Raw genomic sequence first — 14,630 nt, 5'->3', positions numbered from 1 at the left:
CAGCCTCCATATACCTCTCACTACAGTTCTCCTTTAAGCAGTGCTAAAACTCTTGCAAAATACTTGGCATTACATTTGTGAACCTGACACAATCACATCACACAGCATGTCGTGCGCTAACCGGGTGCGTTAACAGCAGCAGTGAAGGATACGGTCACTGTACTGTAGGCTTCACTGTATAGTTATACTGCATAGCTAAAGTTGGGCGCTATCATAGCAGCAATTGCGATGCTGCAAGCCCCAGGTAACGGTCATTCGGGGCTCAGGCTGTTGCCAGACACCCAATTACTACAACTCTGAGGGGGGTGAATAGTATTGAACGCCGCTGGGGAGTTAACCGACAGCAGGGAGAGCCGTCAGTCGGCTCAACCCTGCGCCGGGATGAGATACACCCATTGTTATACCACACGGTGTGACTTTTTCCAGCACTGCGATGGTATCGCAAAGCAACCTGCAGCGTGAAAGGGCTGCAAGGCTAGTGGTAATAGAGGGCCTCTTTCAACATTACATCAGATATCTGTCGAGATCTAATATGGAAAGCTGAAGGCAGCAAGCAAAAAACTACAGATAGTAGATATCAAGAGACAATACATGCATCTTAACGTCTTTTAAAATAAAGGCATGTCTACTCCGGCATGCACAGTAGAATCCTATTCGCTATGCTAACAGTAAACTAGCTGCAGTGTTTGCTGGAGTTGGGTTGAAGGCAAGTTCAGCCCTACTCACAAGGAAGTTATGTACATAATCACAAAGCCCCAAGAGGAAGCTACAATACAATCCACTTAACGAATCATTCACAGGCTAAGAAAGCAGCAAACGAAGGGTCAAATACCATAATTCACTGCTTCCGGAAGTTTTCATAGAATTTTAGGCTTTGAGGTCAGCCACCACATTTCATTGTGCACTGGATACAAGACTTTTCCTGACAAGGAAGTTTTTCTGAAATGAGCTTAAAGGACAACTGTAGAGAGCGATATGGGGGCTGCCATATTGCTTTTTAAGCAATATCAGTTACCTGGCTATCCTGCTGATCCTCTGGCCACTAATCCTTTTAGCCATAGACCCTGAACAAGCATAGATAAGGGGTTTCTAAAATGGTCAGATCTGACAAGATTAGCTGCATGATTGTTTCTGGTGTGATTCAGACACTGCTGTGTCCTAATAGATCTGCAGTGCTACAAGGCAACTGGAATGGTTTAAAAAGGAAAATAAAATGGCAGCCCCCATAAACCTCTTGCTACAGTTAGCCTTCTTAGCAACTGGCTGAAACTACAGAATGAATGGTATATATCCCATTTTCCAGGGTACAGTTTGCCTAGCACAGGAAAGATTAGTACACCTTCCTGTGGGATTTATGCTGATCTTGTGCTGCTATGGTTACACCCTCGGGAGAGACGTACCTCTGGCAACGCATTTAGAAGTCTTACCAGTTTACTGATCTCTTCCTGTCGGTCAGGAGCGGAACGGGCGGTAGCTCGGATCATGGTGGAGGTTTGATTGTCCGTCAGTTTCTTTATGCACCTTTGTCCGGCTACTATATTGCAAACCTACAAATGAAAATAAATAAATTAGAAACAAAAAACAAAAAAAAAAAACACTAGTTCGTAAAATGAACTTTATACCAGTTGTAAGTGAAAAACAAGATGCCCTGACCCCACCCACTTATGCCATTACACAGAGTTGGCAGGTGACTTACCCTCTAGGGATGGTCACCGAGATGTAAATGTTGAGTTGATGCAGAATTATGCAAATTCATGCAGTTTGGAAATAAATCAAATCTAGCTAAGGTTAGATTCAGGGTCCATTTTCCAGCTGTATAAACGTATTAAAATTGTACAATTCTGCTGCATCTCAGAATTTGCATTTTAGCGACCATCTCTGCTTGCACAACCCCCCCTCGCAGCTCTAGAATCTCAGGCTCAGATCTCAGCCGGGAACCATTCGCACATGAACATTCTCTTTGGGGTGTGGGGGTAAAACTATAAAATGTTGGATTTTCTTTAGACACGAGGGTTGATTTTAAAATATGAGAACAAAGCTGATATAGGACTGTTTGGCAAACAAATGGAAACACTCCTCTCCTTCAAAACTCCTACTGTGATTAAATGTCCTCACATCAGGGGCACAAATGCTAAATCACTCACCTTTCAGCAACCTTCGTCCTTAAGGTTCTGATGACCTTAAGGACTAGCGTACTTCCACAAAAAAAAATTATAAACCTTTACCAAAAAATGTTTACATACACAAAATATTCATTGGTCCCAGAGTATAATGGACTTAATTTCTTCCTATGTCACTTGTGGTAATACAAATCTGACAGGTTTTGGACTAGTGGATTCTCAGGGTTTGCTTCATTTTCAAATGCACTTTCTAAGCAACAGTTCATCAGTCCCACTGCCTATATAGTGTGCAAGTAGGGAAGCTACCCAGAACCTTTACAAAATGACTCCCTGGAAAGGATCTAGGTAAAGAATAAATGAAATCATGAGACTCCTCCATAAAGAGATGGACTAGCCCAAAACCTGTCGGTTCTGTCAGATTTCTACAACTTACTGTAAATGACAGCAACATAGGAGAAAAGTCATTTACGGCTCATTTTACTCTGGGAAAAATGTACTTATTTGTATGTGTTTTAAAGTTTAAGATTTTCGCGACCGTTCCTCTTTAAAGATAGTCTAAAGCCTTTTAAAAATCCTCTTTTTAATACACATTTGTGTAAAGCAGTATCAGCATAGCTAAAACGCTGCATTCCCGCGGCAGAACGAGGTAATCAAACTCCCCAAATCCCCAAGGCAAAATTGGGGGAGCGCTTCTGTGTAGCGGTGGGGAAGCAGAGCCTTGCGCAGTAGCTCCGCCTCTACTTTCATCAATCCCTGTCCCTCTCAGTCTTCTTTCATTGAGAGGGGCGGGGAGAGGCAGAGATGGACACAACTGAAGGCAGAGCTACTCTACTGCGCTTAGCTCTGCCCCCCAGGGCAGCAAAATCAATGACCGGGAAAGTCACGGAATTTTGCCCAAGTGTTTGGTGTGTTGAATTACCTCGTTCTGCCACGAGAATACGGCGTTTTAGCTAGGCTGATAGCGCTTTACATAAATATCTAATCAAAAGAGGTTTTTTAAAAGGCTGCAGACTGGTGTGCTGATTAACTGTTTTCTTGCTAGTTTTTCCCTAAGTAGTGGTCAAGTACAGCAAGTCGTAAAAAGCTTATCTATAGAACATTTTGAGCTGTGACCGCCTTTCTCAACCTTTCTTCGCTGGATGAACCCAGCAAATTTCTTTTGGATCTCAAGGAACACCTGCAAACAATTTTTCGATCTCAAGGGACCCCTTCATTTATTTTGCAGGAGGCGTTGTCTGTAAAAGTAGGTGTGGCTGTTTATGTCACTACCCCCATTACACTGCCACTCATACTGTCTGCTGACCCCCCAATTTAGTGCTTCTTGTTCCAGTACCCCCTATTATAGTGTGCTCTATTATACTTCCCCCACGATGGGGGAAAAATGTCAGGGAACCCCTGCAGAGTCTTCAAGGAACCCTGGTTGAGAAAGCCTGATCTGGGATAAAATGTACATCTTTTTCATGATTGTGGTCCTTATATTGCAAACTTCGGCAACTTTGAACTCTTTCAAATATAAATTTAACCCCATTATGTACGGTTGTCAGATTATAGTGCAAGCCATCTTTTAACTGTAGTATTCCAAACATGGAAGAACCAATAACCAGGTCAGTAGCACAGTAAGGCCTGGTGCACACCAAAAAACGCTAGCAGATCCGCAAAATGCTAGCAGATTTTGAAACGCTTTTTCTTATTTTTCTGCAGCGTTTCAGCTAGCGTTTTGCGGTTTTGTGTAGCGGTTTTGGTATAGTAGATTTCATGTATTGTTACAGTAAAGCTGTTACTGAACAGCTACTGTAACAAAAAACGCCTGGCAAACCGCTCTGAAGTGCCGTTTTTCAGAGCGGTTTGCGTTTTTCCTATACTTAACATTGAGGCAGAAACGCATCCGCAATCCAAAATCTGCAGCAGCCCGGGAGTATGCGTTTCTGCAAAACGCCTCCCGCTCTGGTGTGCACCAGCCCATTGAAATACATTACCCTAGCGGATCCGCACCCGCAAGCAGATCGCAAACCGCAGCGGAAACGCTCCGGTGTGCACTAGGCCTAAGGGAACAGACCTGGATGACCGGCAGGTGCCCCTCTTTGGAAAGAACACGGGGGCTCTGCCTAAGAGCCAGGGTTTTATTCCTTTACCAAGGGTCCGCCTTAAAGCGGACCTGAACTCAGAACTTCCTCTCTGCTCTAAACGATAATCAACAGCATAATAACCTTTAAAGAAAGACACTGTTACAGCTAATATAGATACTGCAATAAGCCTGCAGTGTTTCTACTTGCTTCTTTCATGGAAGCAGACATAGGGTTAAGATTGTGTTTACATATTAGCTGCTCTGCTGAGGTCTGAAGTGGACCTAAACTCATGCACAGGGCAGAAGGAAAACACAGAAATGCGCCCTGTATGTATATAGAGTTTAGCCTGTCTTAGTCCCCCCCATCTGGACCTCGATCTGCTGCACAGGACAGAAAGTAAACCGAGAAAGGTTGCCTGCATCTATATAGAGTTTAGCTTGTCTAATTACTCATTTGTCTCTAATCACAAGTTGTAATTGGATCTCTCCCCGTGTCACCTGATTGCTATGGCAGATGAGCTCATTTGTTACAGATTTTTGCCTGGACTTTGACTACTCAGCCTGTACTGACCACTGCCTGAATTTTGACTACTCTGCTGGCTGCCTGCCCTGATCTCTGCCTGGATTTTGACCACTCCCTGTCTGCCGCCTGCACCGACCTCTGCCTGGATTTTGACTCTATGCCTGCCGCCTAAGACTAATAGCAAAGGAAATAAAGTCCGAAAGGAATCACGCTTCTACTGCCCCGATTGTGATGTTGCCCTCTCTGCCATTCCCGGTCTCAAAAAAAATCTACCACACACTGGAGGTGTATTAGTTATACATGTACATACTGTATAATCTACTGCTTTATTTGGACAGTTTTGCCATTTTTTTCAGTTTATTGAAACAGTTTATTATTCAGTTTATATGCAGGATGTCTACCAGGCTTTTATTCGGATATATTTTGGCGAGTTAGGACTTAAGAATTGGAGGCCTAAAATTCTTAGGGAAAAAAAAAAAAAAAGTTCCGCATTTAGACCCATAAATCCAGACAGAAATGCACTGCCAGGGAGTTTAAAAATGTTGATTCCGAGTAGCTACAAGCATGTAGCTACTCTAAAATCCACACTACTGGTTACTCATAAGGATTGCCAAGCTGATTACATGGAGATTGCGGGTTACCCCTGGAGCCACCAGCGTGATTGTGGCAGCGTTTTCGCTCTGTTCCAATCAAAACAGGCATGGATTGAGATTTACCTCAAGAGGAAGGTATGTATGTTTCTGTTCCTGGCCAACCTGCAAACATGGCAGATGGGGGTAACGAAGTATCAGCTTGTGCCTATCCTTGAAGTATTGGGCGACAGTACATTCCACCGTCTGTCCGTTCTCTTGCTGGAGGGGGAATCTGTTGGAATAGAATACAAATCTGTAGGGAAGAAAAACAGCATAAATATCATGCAAGAAAAAGTTAAATTAGGCAGTTGTGAAAAAATTAACATCTTTTCCATGAGTAAAAATATGTCAAGACGACATTTAAAGTAGAACTCCACCCAAAGAATTGTTTTGTTGGGTACAGCAGTGGATAAAACCACTTTTATTCTTGTCTGGGTCCAGATGGCGATTTCTCCTCACACCCTCTCTCATGGACAGCTGTTAGGAGAACAAGAAGTGGATAAAATCCTCCAAGTCTTTGTTCCAATACAAAGCGTAGAAAGACTAGGAAAAACAAATGTTTTTCCTATGCCCTCGTGGACCACCACCCCGTGCAATTATGCTGAATGGGCCCGGAAACGCGCATGCATGAAAAAACCGCAGCATGTTTGTCGATCGCACTGCAACATAAACACAAGTGGGAACAGCAAGATGAACCTTCTAGAAGAAAGTGCATGTGACTGCCGCTCCCCGACCGCATGCAATCCTGCAATCACTGGACTGCATGTAATGGGAGAACTGGGTCGATCAGCACCAATGGCAGTAATAAACCTGACAGATACATTATATAAAAACAAAGCACAGAGAAAATAGAACGAAAAACCACACTAAATCATTCTTGCCATTGGAGAGACTCGATCACTTCCTGTTGTGGCATTAGTAACGGAAAGCAAGGGAGTCTAACTGGCAAAGATGGCAAATCTAACCTCAAAAGGTTTTAATCCTCCACTTTTCTGCCCAAATATAGCATTTTTTGGCCAGAGTTCCATGAAAGGACTGAACATTCCAACACCTTAAAAGTAATACTCCGACTTCCTGCTCCCAAGCAACTCCAAGTAGTCCCAGTGCAACAAACGAGGGGCAGAAAGTACTCAGGAACACCTGGACTTCTGCCCCAGCGGGAAACAGCGTACGCACTGGTACCAAGGGTGGGCTGGGAATTCCAGCACCTTGGGAGAGGACCAAAGAGGTACCTTTGCAGCAATGGAAAGACACGGTGGAGCCAAAGTGAAAAATTGCAGAAAGGTACATTCGCATGTGTAAACCTTAACTATAAACCACAACCACACCAAACAGTGCAACTAATGTCCAAACAAACCTGAGAAGCCACACTACTTAAAAGTAAAACTGGGAGGAATACGGAAGTTGCCATCATTATTTTGTTGTAAAAAAGCCAGTTGCTGATCTCTTTAGTAGTGCCTGAATCACAGGCTGGCAAATAAACTAAAAACTCATCCATAGATTTGTTCTTTGTCAATGACTCAGGATCCAATTAACAGCTAAATAGGCCGAAAAATTAAAATTAAAAAGGGTCACAGGAATGGTTCCCTTCAGATTCCACCCAGATAAAAATAAAAAGGTCAGGCTTCAAAACCAGCGAGGTGGTGACATGGTGCAGGCATCGTGAGCTCATCTAAGTGACAACAAAATGAAATATTTACGTTTGACTATTTGCTGGTCGTCTGGTAACGTTGCACACTCTGTACTTCCTCTTCATTTGTCCACAGTGAGTAATTTCAACCTTTAGGCCTGAGGAAGGAGAAAAATAAAATAAGTCACTTGCTGACAGTAATAAGCATTTTTAAAGTGGTGTCATAAAAATCATATTAATCAGTTCCAATCCAGATGGGGGACCCAATGGTATTACTATAGATAATCAATGACTTATAAATTTGAATAATCTAGTAATGATAATTTATAGCCATTCCCCAGTCTCCTGTTCTCTACAAATCACTAACAACCTTAGCGGTGATCCCGAGTCAGGCTCGGGCTGGAAATCTGCAGCTCAGAGTGGTAATCCCGTGCCTCAGTGAGTTATATGCAGAAGCTGATGCAGACCTCTGTGGTATGGGGTTTTGTTTTCAGGGTCGAAAAGCTTATAGCTAAAAATAAAAAAAATGCACGACTTTTAGACCCTAAATCTGGAAAAAACAACGGCAGGGAGGTAAAAGGATAACACAGGCAAAAAGTTTAGGAGAAACGGAGAGCTGGCATGTATGGCAAGCCGTCCTGAGGCCCAACACTCCCCCAGTGAGGCCTCCCCCCCATGCTAATTGCCCTCCGACTTTGGTGACCCGGAAGAGGGTGCCGGGCATCACTGTCTGCGCTGGCCAGGCTGCGCGCATCCTAAAGCAGCCGGGAGCACTCTGCGCATGATGTAATTGTGACGTTTCTCCTATATTTTTCGCTTCTGGTATCCTTTAATAAAATTCATATGGATTCTATGGAAGTCCTACAGAAGCAGGCATAGCTCACCCTTGTCACCACCTCTGTGCGCTGCTCTCCAGCTACTTCCTCTTTCAGAGTTGGAAGGAGGAAGTAGCTGGAACTAAAACGCAACGTGGACAGCAGCGCACAGAGGTGGCAAGAAGGGCAAGTTAAATTAAGTCCAATGCGAAAGAGGCCTGAATGAGAACAATGGACGACGCCTGTCAGTGAAGTCTGAAGGAGGCGTACAAAAATCGGTTGAAAGTTTGCACACCTATTTCATCCAGAGGGATCCCCTTTTAGCGTCCCTGAAACAACCCTGAAACCCAGGGCTATGGAGTCAGTACAAAAATCATCAGACTCCTGTTTATGAAACCACCGACCCCAGATACCCAAAAATTGCTCCAACTCCACAGCCCTGCCCAGAACACCCCACAAACTTACATTGCCAAAGTGCTCAAGATCCGCATTTACCTTTGATTTCTTTGGTAAATTTAACCCTTTGGGAATCTGTCAGAGGTTTTTGTTGCTCTTCTATACTTTTAAAATCCAGAACTTCACACATGAACTCTATGACTGGTTGTGCTTTATAAAATGCTGTAGCAGACACTAAAAACAAACAAGATAAAGCAATAGATAATTATTAAATCCAGCAATATTCGGTAAACAAACAAAAACACACAACACCACGTTTTGCAGGGAACCACCCACATTCACAGGTGGATTAATTAGTGTTGCAGCAGAGCTGATTTCCTTCCTCAACATGTTCTGTTGGTGGGCCTAGTTTCTTAATACTGTGTAATGTGCATACATATCTTTCGCCTACATGAAAAAAGTCTGTAGTAGATGTATTCAATACAGTAGCTTTAATCCACCATTGTATTGTTTATTATGGATTTATAAAGCGCCAACACATTCCGTGGTGCTAAAATATTGTATTCTGTATTGTTACACTTTTAAGTGTATTGTGCAGGGCCACAAAAGATGCTGGCTATATACCGTATATACTCGCATACAAGCCAACCCGCGTACAAGCCGAGGTACCCACTTTTCCCTCAAAAAGCAGGAAAAAGTGATTGACTCGCATATAAGCCTCCTCCCAGCATAGTCCCTCTACAGTAGCCAGATGTGCCCCCCAGTACATGTCAGCCCAAATCCCCATAGCCAGATGTGCCCCAAGGAGGATACAGCTGTATCTCAAGATGCCACTAGATGGGTCAAAGATATGAGACAGTGATTGCCACACAGGAAGCATCCCCGATCATTGAACAGCTGATTGCATGTTCTGCTCCACAAGCCAGGGGACACAGGTAGCCTTGAGCAGCGCACTCTGCACACCATGCTGCAGGGATGGAGGGCAAAGACACAGCAAGGAGCCAGCTGACGAGCAGAATCACCAGTGCACAATCCTTACGCTCCATGGTCAGTAACAAAACCTGCTCCACCATCCATTCTGCTCCACTGACTCGCATATAAGCTGAGGGGGTAACTTTTCAGCACTTTTGTGTGTTGAAAAATTAGGCTTATACGCAAGAGTATAAATTAGGCTTATACGCGCGAGTATAACATATCATTATTAGTTAAAGCACACCTGAAGTGATAGAAATATGGAGGGCGGTGATATTTCCTTAGAAAGTGGAATTAGATTTAAAATAACATTTTTACTCTTAAACATTAAACACTAGATAGCAAATAAAAGGAAGGGGGGTGGAAATGGAGAGCGTCCTCTGCACTGGATACAGCAGAAAGGTTTCTGCCTTATTTAAGCCAATCTGATAAGTCTGGCCAGCAATGGCAATCTTAAAAGGAGGAGGTCTAAGACCTATGGAAGCTGCCATATTTAATTCCTGTGTCCAGAATCTGCAAACAATTTTACCACGATTTTAAAAATTTGTGGCAAATTGGCAGTGATTCTCATTCAAGTGAATGGGAGAGTTTTTTTTCTATTGGGCCTTCTCTCCAGAAAGCAAGCCAGCGACCCACTACAGACAGTCAACAAGTAATGTAACCATGAAAAAAAATAATAAAATATTACACCAGAGAGCTTACCATCTATGTTGAGCATCATCTTCCACAGTGAAGGTCTGACAGACTGGTGGAAGCCAAACCACACCTCTCTACCGCCGCCAAGGGGATTGGCACATCCTTCGGATGCAGTAAAAAATGATCGACCCACAGGCGTGTACCTAGCATGGGCAAATTATAAAAAGTTTACTTCAATAGTTTGTGTTTTGTTTTTAATGGCAGTGACATGTCTGGGAAAGAAAGTCAATCCTTAAAACATGAGTACACGTAGACTGGTTTAATTGGAGACACAGCAGGCGATATATTCCATACCTCATAGAGGGTAAATGTCGCATCACAACGTCCAATGCTTGTATAGTTTCAAATGGAACGCTGTTAAGCCGCCCAGACAATGCATCGTGTAACGTCTGCAAACTCACGCAGGCCACCCACTTTATGGCAACCTTGAAGATCCGGTCTTTCCCTTCCCCAGGCAACGTCACCTCCAACTCCACAACCTTGTGAAATAAAAAGAATCACTGATGGCGCCAGTAATGACGTCGGCTCACCGGTACCCAACTTGACACTCCCCGTGCATGGAAATTTACTCAAAAATAATTTAATTACTACAACTGCTCTCTGTACACAGTTCCAGTGGATTACAGCACCTCTCAAGCTAAAAGCTTAACTCAAACCCAAATTAACCATCGTTCATCCAAGGCACAGACATGGCCAATGGCATTGTGGACTCTCGCCTTGTGGCTATTCCGCAGAGCTACAAAAGCCGACAAACCTGAAACTGCTCTAGAAAAAAAAAAAAAAAAAAAAAAAAAAAGTAGATACATGCACCGCCTCAAGTCAGTACATTTAGGTTATTAGGGAGGTGCTAAAGGGGTGCGGTACGGCTGCACGATAAATAGTACTGAAATCGCACTGGGGCACAACAATTACGAAAGCGTCAAAACAGCGATTTTTCACATGTATACTAGTCTGTGTCCCACCATATTCCGCATGTATAATTATAGTGCAACTCACCTTCCGAGATCCCCCACAGCCTCTTTCTACTTCCTCTCCCAGGCGTCAGTCCCGTGGTAACAGCACCCCCTGTGATGACGTAACCGCTTGTCATCACGGGGCGCTACTAATGCGATGGACGGCTGGGAGAGGAAGAAGGAAATAGATAGAAGCTGCTGGTGTCATCCTGGAAGATAAGTTGTTACTACGCTATGCCCACATTCCCCCGGCGCTACACCTATGCTGCCTGGAGGCACCTACCTAGCTAACATACTGGGGGAAACTATTCTGGCAAACCTATACTGGGGCATTGTAAATTTACTGCTACAGCTTTATTTGATGAAAATTGTGAATACAAATTTCAATTTGAGAGAAAAATTGCAATTTCAATGTTTTCCCAAAACTCTGGAGCCCTAGGGTGCTGCCAACAAAATAGCAAAGTCGGTCAACCCTTCACAAACTCATATGCAAACGTTTAAACACTTTCACAGAAATTGTCCAGGAACCACTGCTATCCCTAAAGTTAAAGGGAACCAGAGACGAAGCACCCTCATGTATGTTACAATAGATCGATGGGAACATGACAGTAAACACCTAACCTGCTCTGTTTCATATTTCTTTGCCAAATCTGCCTGTTATCAGTCCTGATAAGAATCCCCGACTGAGCATTCAGTCTAGCTTTTCCCGGAATGATTATAGCGGCGTCAGTCTTCTGTAATGTCTTTTCAAGCCCAAGTCTGCCCCTTGTGGCTCTACTTTGCTGCCATTTATACTCAAAGCAGCAAATCAGAGCCACAAGGGGGCTGATAACAGGCAGATTTAGCAGAGAAAAATGAAACAGAGCAGGGTAGGTGTTTACTGTCATGTTACCATTGATATTTATGGTAAAATACAGGAGGGTGCTTGGTCTCTGGTTCTCCAAGTTAAAAGCAGGGGTCTTGGTACAAAAGAATACATTCTCTTGTATAGACACCTACATGGGGTACGCCAGTATTCAAAGGGGTCCTAACTCCGGGCCTATGACTAAAAGTATTTGTATGAACATTTGCATGCGAGTGTGCAGAGGGATAACGGACTTTGCTATGAAACTGGTATGGTTAATTTGTGCCAAATTTGTAATGCAGAGATCAACCATCCTTGTAGGGCTCCTTCCCATTTCATGCAGCGCTGTTGGTCATAACTCACTACAGATGGTGATATGAAAGTACATCGACTCAGGTTACCTTTCACAACCCAAAAAGTGTGTTTCTGCCCATCACGCTGTAACGCACCCCAAAATAACTTTGACCCATGCGATCTCCCCATGGGTATATTGTGTTTGAGCCTCTGATCACGCTAAAAACAGATCGCTGCCTTAGCAACATTCGCACAAGTCATATAATGTGTAGGGGCTCATTTCCAACAGGTGTGAATTCACATGGCAAAAATTCACAAGTTTCAAAAACCGCTTAAAATAGTAACACTACCAGTCACACAGTGGATGAGCGCATGGCAACACAACTAGAAGTACATTTTATAGGCTTACTTTGTCTCTGTTGATAGGAAGCGGCATTGCACTGTAGAGGTTCTTTCTGCCATCAAATACTGGTTTACGATCTCCAAAGATCTGGGCTTTGAAATGCTGGACCATGTGTTCCACAATTTCCCTAAACGACAATTGCACATAATTAGAATTAGGTTTTCTGAAGGGGGGTGGGGGGGGGGGGGGAATGCTTCAAATTTACACAAGGGTAGGCATGCTTTTGCGACTCTACTCTTATGCTTTTCTTTAATAAAAATCGGCTATCCTGCATTCCCTGCTCTCAAACATATGGATTTACACCGGAAGGCACTAGCTAGCATCCTAAAACCTCTTTCAGCCCCCGTAGCTGTACAGGTCCCTTTGGTTTCCTCCGTTGTGCCTCTCACCTTCCGAAAGATTGCCCGTCGCTGGCAGATGTGCATGCAGTGCCTGGGCTGAGCAACCCCCGATAGGGGTCAATGGTCCAGTCTGCAATCTTTCAGAGGTAATACCATGTAATAAAAGCACCCCAATACGGCGCTCATATATAGGTACAAAGTGATACAAGATCAATCAATTGAGGGTAATACACCCCTCCAAGCATCGACCACAGTCCAATCCTTGATATATTCAACCCTTGGGAGCGCTATTCCTAGATGTGTGCACCATCAATCAAAGTTCAATTTCAGAGGGAATAAGCACTCTAAGATACTTGTCCTTCAATCAGCAGAGGGTAAATCGATGAGAAAAGCAGACTCACCAGATCCTGCGGCCACCTGGGCCCTTTATCGCCTTTGGGGTATTGGCCACCCCGCAGCCTCACAGGCAATCTGCTTCCTGCTGCTCCAGATCTGTGTGCAAAAAAGCAGGACAGAAGGGGCCTCCTTATAGCGTAAAAGCGTCTGATTTTATTATAAAACTTCTTAAAAGTTAGATTAAAAACGTTTCCCCACATATGGAGTAAACTATAAAGCCAGCCCCAGTTGTACACATACAAAAGCTTGACAGCGTATGCAGGGAATGCAGGGAATTAACTGCACTCAGCGTATAGCAAGGTGTACACCTCTGCCATTTAGCTCACCCACTCAATCCTACTGCAGTTCCCACTGGCTGAAAAATGACAAAGTCCTCTGCCTCTTACACACGCTAACCAGCCGCGTCCGCCTAGTGCTGTGCACCTAACGTCCACTAGGCGGACACAGGCTGGTTAGCGTGTGTAAGAGGCAGAGGACTTTGTCATTTTTCAGCCAGTGGGAACTGCAGTAGGATTGAGTGGGTGAGCTAAATGGCAGAGGTGTACACCTTGCTATACGCTGAGTGCAGTTAATTCCCTGCATTCCCTGCATACGCTGTCAAGCTTTTGTATGTGTACAACTGGGGCTGGCTTTATAGTTTACTCCATATGTGGGGGAACGTTTTTAATCTAACTTTTAAGAAGTTTTATAATAAAATCAGACGCTTTTACGCTATAAGGAGGCCCCTTCTGTCCTGCTTTTTTGCACACAGATCTGGAGCAGCAGGAAGCAGATTGCCTGTGAGGCTGCGGGGTGGCCAATACCCCAAAGGCGATAACTGGCCCAGGTGGCCGCAGGATCTGGTGAGTCTGCTTTTCTCATCGATTTACCCTCTGCTGATTGAAGGACAAGTATCTTAGAGCGCTTATTCCCTCTGAAATTGAACTTTGATTGATGGTGCACACATCTAGGAATAGCGCTCCCAAGGGTGGAATCGTTGAATATATCAAGCGTTTGTATGTGTACAACTGAAGAGGGGTCTCCCCCTGAAGAGGGGTCTGCTTTTCTCATCTATTTACCCTCTGCTGACTAAAGGACAAGTATTTTAAAGCGCTTATTCCCTCTGAATTTGAATCTTTCAGAGGGGCACTGCAGCATGATGGAGAAGTCCGGGAGGAAAGCAAGTGACCTGTAAAGCTACAGGTGGTTGGGGCAGGGCAGACCCAGGTAGCGTGCCCCTCCCCCCAGGTTTATTTTAAAGGATACTCGAAGTGACATGCGACATGGATATAGACATGGTATGTACAGTGCCTAGCACACAAATAACTATGCTGTGTTCCTTTTTTCTTTCTCTGCCTGGAAGAATTAAATATCAGGTATGCAAGTGGCTTACTCAGTCCTGACTCAGACAGGAAGTGACTACAGTGTGACCTTCATTAATAAGAAATTCCAACTATAAAACCCTTTCCTAGTAGAAAATAGCTCCTGAGAGCAGGAAAGAGATAAAAAGGTTTAAAAGTTCATAGATTTTAGCTCTGGCATACTTCAATGAATGTTCCATTGAGCAAAAA

General features: G+C 43.9%; 1 protein-coding gene across 2 annotated transcripts in view; it reads right to left on the bottom strand.

Annotated features, from left to right (window-relative positions):
• Positions 1 to 14,630, bottom strand: part of AGO2 (argonaute RISC catalytic component 2) — an 89,307-nt gene that overhangs the window by 19,146 nt on the left and 55,531 nt on the right. For both annotated transcript variants that reach the window (XM_068234973.1, XM_068234974.1), the window contains exons 3-9: positions 12,350 to 12,470; positions 10,144 to 10,328; positions 9,856 to 9,992; positions 8,281 to 8,415; positions 7,041 to 7,128; positions 5,425 to 5,572; positions 1,428 to 1,547 (exon numbers count right to left, since the gene is read on the bottom strand). In XM_068234973.1, coding sequence (XP_068091074.1) covers positions 1,428 to 1,547; positions 5,425 to 5,572; positions 7,041 to 7,128; positions 8,281 to 8,415; positions 9,856 to 9,992; positions 10,144 to 10,328; positions 12,350 to 12,470 — 934 coding nt within the window. The remainder of the gene's footprint in view (positions 1 to 1,427; positions 1,548 to 5,424; positions 5,573 to 7,040; positions 7,129 to 8,280; positions 8,416 to 9,855; positions 9,993 to 10,143; positions 10,329 to 12,349; positions 12,471 to 14,630) is intronic.

The sequence above is a fragment of the Hyperolius riggenbachi genome, chromosome 5 (assembly GCF_040937935.1).
Source record: "Hyperolius riggenbachi isolate aHypRig1 chromosome 5, aHypRig1.pri, whole genome shotgun sequence".
Classification (NCBI taxonomy): Eukaryota; Metazoa; Chordata; class Amphibia; order Anura; family Hyperoliidae; genus Hyperolius; species Hyperolius riggenbachi.
The sequence above is the reverse complement of the archived record's forward strand: the minus strand, read 5'-3'. Positions and strand labels throughout refer to the sequence as shown.